General features: G+C 36.7%; 1 protein-coding gene across 1 annotated transcript; it reads right to left on the reverse strand.

Moving 5' to 3' along the window:
- Window positions 1–695: 695 nt before the first annotated feature.
- Window positions 696–3,540, reverse strand: LOC106337350 (phosphoinositide phospholipase C 7-like). The gene is made up of 9 exons (XM_013776451.1): window positions 3,023–3,540; window positions 2,757–2,953; window positions 2,505–2,640; window positions 2,229–2,417; window positions 1,902–2,140; window positions 1,616–1,733; window positions 1,356–1,499; window positions 1,188–1,274; window positions 696–1,115 (listed from the first exon to the last, which is right to left on the reverse strand). Exons 1-9 carry the CDS (start codon window positions 3,317–3,319, stop codon window positions 822–824), a joined length of 1,701 nt encoding a protein of 566 aa, XP_013631905.1. The 5' UTR covers window positions 3,320–3,540; the 3' UTR covers window positions 696–821.
- Between the last annotated feature and the right edge of the window lie 1,013 nt (window positions 3,541–4,553).

The following is a 4,553-nucleotide window of genomic DNA, read 5'->3' on the forward strand; positions in this document are numbered from 1 at the left end:
TCTCTTAAAAAATCCATCTACCAACAAGTTCGACTCCTGAAATAGAGCATGTTCTTGCTGCAACGCAAAATTCCCCCTTCACGAAAAAGATCACCGGAATCCGAGTTAGACGTTCAAATAAGCTAAATGTTTTGTCTTTCCCAAGGGAATCTGATCCTAGTGATAACATGACTGCGTTGAACATAGCTATGGGATAAGCACACACTTTACCGAAGAGAAAGATGCAGGATACTATCAATTATTTGTGGAAAGTCTTAACGGACCGGTTTTGACGTGGTTCTTGAGGCTCAAGGGACTCCGAAAGTTTTCACAACCAGTCTACCGGCTTCTTTAAACATCATCTATGTTTATCCGGTAGCCCAAACGACCAAGCATTGTGTTAGCCCAAACCCCCAATAGATGGTAAACTTTACAAATGGATTGCCAATAAAGTCATATTTTCGTATATCCACGGCGAAGCAATTAGGCTGGTTATAGAAGAAACACATGGAGGAGCAAAATGAAATCATTCCGACGGACGAACTTTCACCCTAATGTCAAATTGCCTGGACTGGTTTAGTCCCTCACCGAGTTGAATGACACATCATAGTGTCACAGAAAACTTGTTCTTGTATAATCAGGCTGGAATATCTTGGCGAGTAGAACAATACACGAAGTGTATCACACAAAATTGTTGTTGATATATATATTTATTTTTGAGAAATTATAAACATACTTTAAGATGTGCATGCAAGTGAATGTCACAAACTTTATTAAACCAGCACAAAACCATGAACCGTTACAAGCGCTAAAATCGAAAACCATCCTTGCAAGTTGCATAATTACACAAACTCGAACCGCACAAGAAGCTTCACGGATCTACACTTGACCCCATCCTCGTTATGCAGAGGAACGGCACGTATTCCTTGCCTCAGTTCCCAAACTGGCAAGCAAGTTTGACCTCCAAAATCATCTTTCTCCGACATGTCATAGTCAAGTACTTCTATACGCAGAAGAGCAAGCTGTGGAACTGTTAACGGAAACTCAAAAACCTCCTCCCAAGCTGGTATCCAATCATCTTCTAAGGTTTTCGTCTTCTTCATTACAGTATCCACGGGAACTCCAGCAATTCCGACCTGAGAAAATCAATCCGAAACATTGTATCAGTTTCAGCCTGGAAGCTAAAACTTATGGTGAGAGTTTCATACCCTGGCATAGAAATCAGGTGGGGAATAACTATCGAAGTGTGTGCGGGGAAAATCATCGTACCATCCTTCTCCCATGTATATAGTTACCTAAAAGATGTGTAAAGAAATTAAAAAACATTATAACTTCATGAGTTTTTTTAACAAAACAGAGATGAGATAGTCACTGACCCTTAGTGTTGTTTTCACAGGTAATGAAGCTTGAGGGTCAAATATAGCGTTGTTGTTTAGCAGAATATCGGGTTTCTTGACGTAGCCACATCCTCCGTTGGCTCTAAACATTCCTCGCATTATCCACAATGATTTTCCTTGTCCCTGTACATGTACAAGGAAAAGTCATATCAAGAATTCTAAATTTTCGTGCAACTATGATTTGATCTACTGTAAGAGAATGGGAAAATGAGGAGAATGTAAGACAATGAAGAGGAAACCTGCATATTGAAAGCAACCATTTGAGCACCATGGCTCCAACCAACCAGAGGGTCGTAGTTTGATGACATAATTCTAGTTCCTTTTGGGTAAATCCGAAGCACATTCTGCTGAGTAAACCTACATTACTTCATAATTAGCACAGTTTCTTAAAACATAGGGCAACTGAATATGTTGTTTTTTTTTTATTATTATTATTAAAACCGTGACCGAAGGCAGCTGAATATGTTCACATAGTAACTTTTTTTTTTTGAAGAAATATTAGCTAGTAAGAATTCATGAGGATACCTCACAATCTGTGTGCCATATTTTTCTGATGCATCTTCAAGTTGTTCTTCACTCAAGCTAAGCCGTCGTACTTTATCAGGATCCACTTTCAAACATTCAGTCATTCCGCCTTTCGGTTTCCCAGCTTGGATTGCAATCAGATGCTTGTATTCCGGTGCTGCACTCTTCGTAACCTGATCTACTTCATCATCATCATCATCCTCGTCGTCATCTTCATCCTCATCTCCTTTTGAAACATTCTATAACAAGAAAGAACTATATATAAAAATAACTTGACGTATGAAAAACCCACAAAATTAAACGAACATGATGTGTTGCTTCACAAACCTTGTCACCACCATCTGAAGTGTTGTTACCTTTGTTCACAACATGCTCATGTTTTGATTCCTTATACTCTTTGGGAGGTTTGGTTGAAATAAGAATACGTTTTTTCAAAAACTCGGGCGATGGGAGTTCCTTTAAGCATTCCCCAGGAGGAGGAGCAAACAACATGTCTCCAAATGTTTCAGTAAGCATCTAAGGTTAACACAACAAAGAAAAAAGATAAAATAAATCTAATGTTATCATCACAGAACCGCAAAATAAGCTCACACACACACACACCTCAGCAACTTTAGCCTGGAGTTGTGGAGTAAGATGGTCTTCAAGAGTTACAACAACGGGATAATCAGATACATCAAAGGCGTGCGCTTTAATAGCTCTAAGACATTTGATCAGCTCCACAGGTGACGTGAGAGTCCTACATGGGATATGTACAATTCATTTTAATTGATATACAAGAATAGAACAACAACCACTTAACTCTGATTCATTCATTGACCAATCAATGAAATGTTTCAGTTGCATTAATTATACCTTCCATGAACAACATTGATACCGTCTTCATCAGAGTTTGGCCAAAGATCCAATTCAATGACCTTGACACCTTTTTGCAATGCTTCTATTATAGGTACTTCACTGCAGTCACTACTCAGCTGATTACCCGTTAAATACGAATTATGCCCCGTGAATATAAAATAATGTGACAATGGATCATCCATGTCTTGATGAACCTGCAAAAAAAAAAAAAAAAACATTTCAAGGATCATTAATCTCTGTAAGAAAAGTTAAGAGAGTATTACCTCATGAGAAGCGATAGGAGAGTTGTCAACACCGAAAAGATATTTAAAGAAATTATCAAGGTGGAGACAATTGCGATGAAGAAGAGAGGATGAGGCATTGACGATAGCTTGAGCTTCCTCTCTCGTCGCTTTATCTTGTTTCTGAACATCTGTTAGAAACCTAAGGAGATGATCGACAGACATGACCCCTTTCTCGGAGTAATTCTCGAAAAGGATCTTGACCTCAGGTGGTGCCACCGAAGCTGCGTGATGATACTTCCGACGGAAGAAGCCGAATCTGTACGTCTGGTTCGACATTGTAATAACACACAAAGGATCCCTCACTGCAAGGATTGGAGAAGATGGAAGAAATGATCTCTGTTTTTTCCTTCCTTTGTTGTTTTTGTTGGATGATCTATCTCAGCTTTATTTCTCGTTTATGGTTTTGATCGTAAATTTGACTTTCCACAAAAAATGGTTGGAAAAAACAATTCTCAAAAGTAATAATTGGAAAAGTTCTTTTGGAAAAGTTCTTTTCTTGCTGTAACCAGCGTGGAAGATGGAATCGTATACGGAGCCCTATTATTCAAAAACTGTAATGAATTAAAAAAGGAAGGTTGAATTTGAAGCAGCAACAAAATAATTTTTTTTTTTTTGTAGTGAACCGTATAAGAATAATACAATGGCTTAGGATCTGCTACTAACCAGGTTGTATAAAAAAAGTTCATGTTCCTTCGTAGGTGGTTCGAAGTTAGGTCTTAAATTTGTTTAAGCTAGACTCACTTCTCTGCTTACATTCAGGGCCGGCTTAGGGTCTGAGTGGTTCAAAAGCAACGGTTGCGGTTGTGGTTACGGGAGTTTGCGGATGCGGATGGTTGCGGTTTCTAGCGTTACCAAGCGTCTTGTATGACTGGCACAACTTTTAAAAATTGTTACGTTTTCGAGTCACTGGTTTACTACCCACAAATACAAAAATTAATTAATAAAAAAATATTTAATAGACAAAAAAATAAAAAAGCTATAATTAAAAAAATAAACTTAAAATCCAATAACAAAATAATAAATAATACTCTCTTCGTTTTTTTTATATTTGACGCTTTAGGATTGTGCACATAGATTAAGAAACATTTAATTTTCTAAACAAAAACATCATTAATTGTTTACCTAACCACAATTTAACCAATAATAAAATATAAACTATAATATCATTGGTCATCTAGCATTAATTAGTAATAAATTTTACATAGAAAATTGAAAACGTCAAATAATTTGGAACAAAAAAATTCCTCTCAAGTATAAAAAACAGATAATTAAAAGCAATTAAATTTATGGCATAATTATTGTTTCATGCATTCTAATAATCACCAAATATTTTATCGAGCTGTGCAACATACTCAAAAAAATTTGCTCAGAGATGTGGATCTTCTAGATTCGTCTTATAGTATTATAAACTTTCTTCAAATTATCCCAACGATTTTTAGCGTGCTTCCAACTCATCTCTATTCCAAATTAGTCATTAAGCTTCTTGACAATATTTTCTTTTTGGGACAGA

The sequence above is a fragment of the Brassica oleracea genome, chromosome C4 (genome assembly GCF_000695525.1).
Source record: "Brassica oleracea var. oleracea cultivar TO1000 chromosome C4, BOL, whole genome shotgun sequence".
Taxonomy (NCBI): Eukaryota; Viridiplantae; Streptophyta; class Magnoliopsida; order Brassicales; family Brassicaceae; genus Brassica; species Brassica oleracea.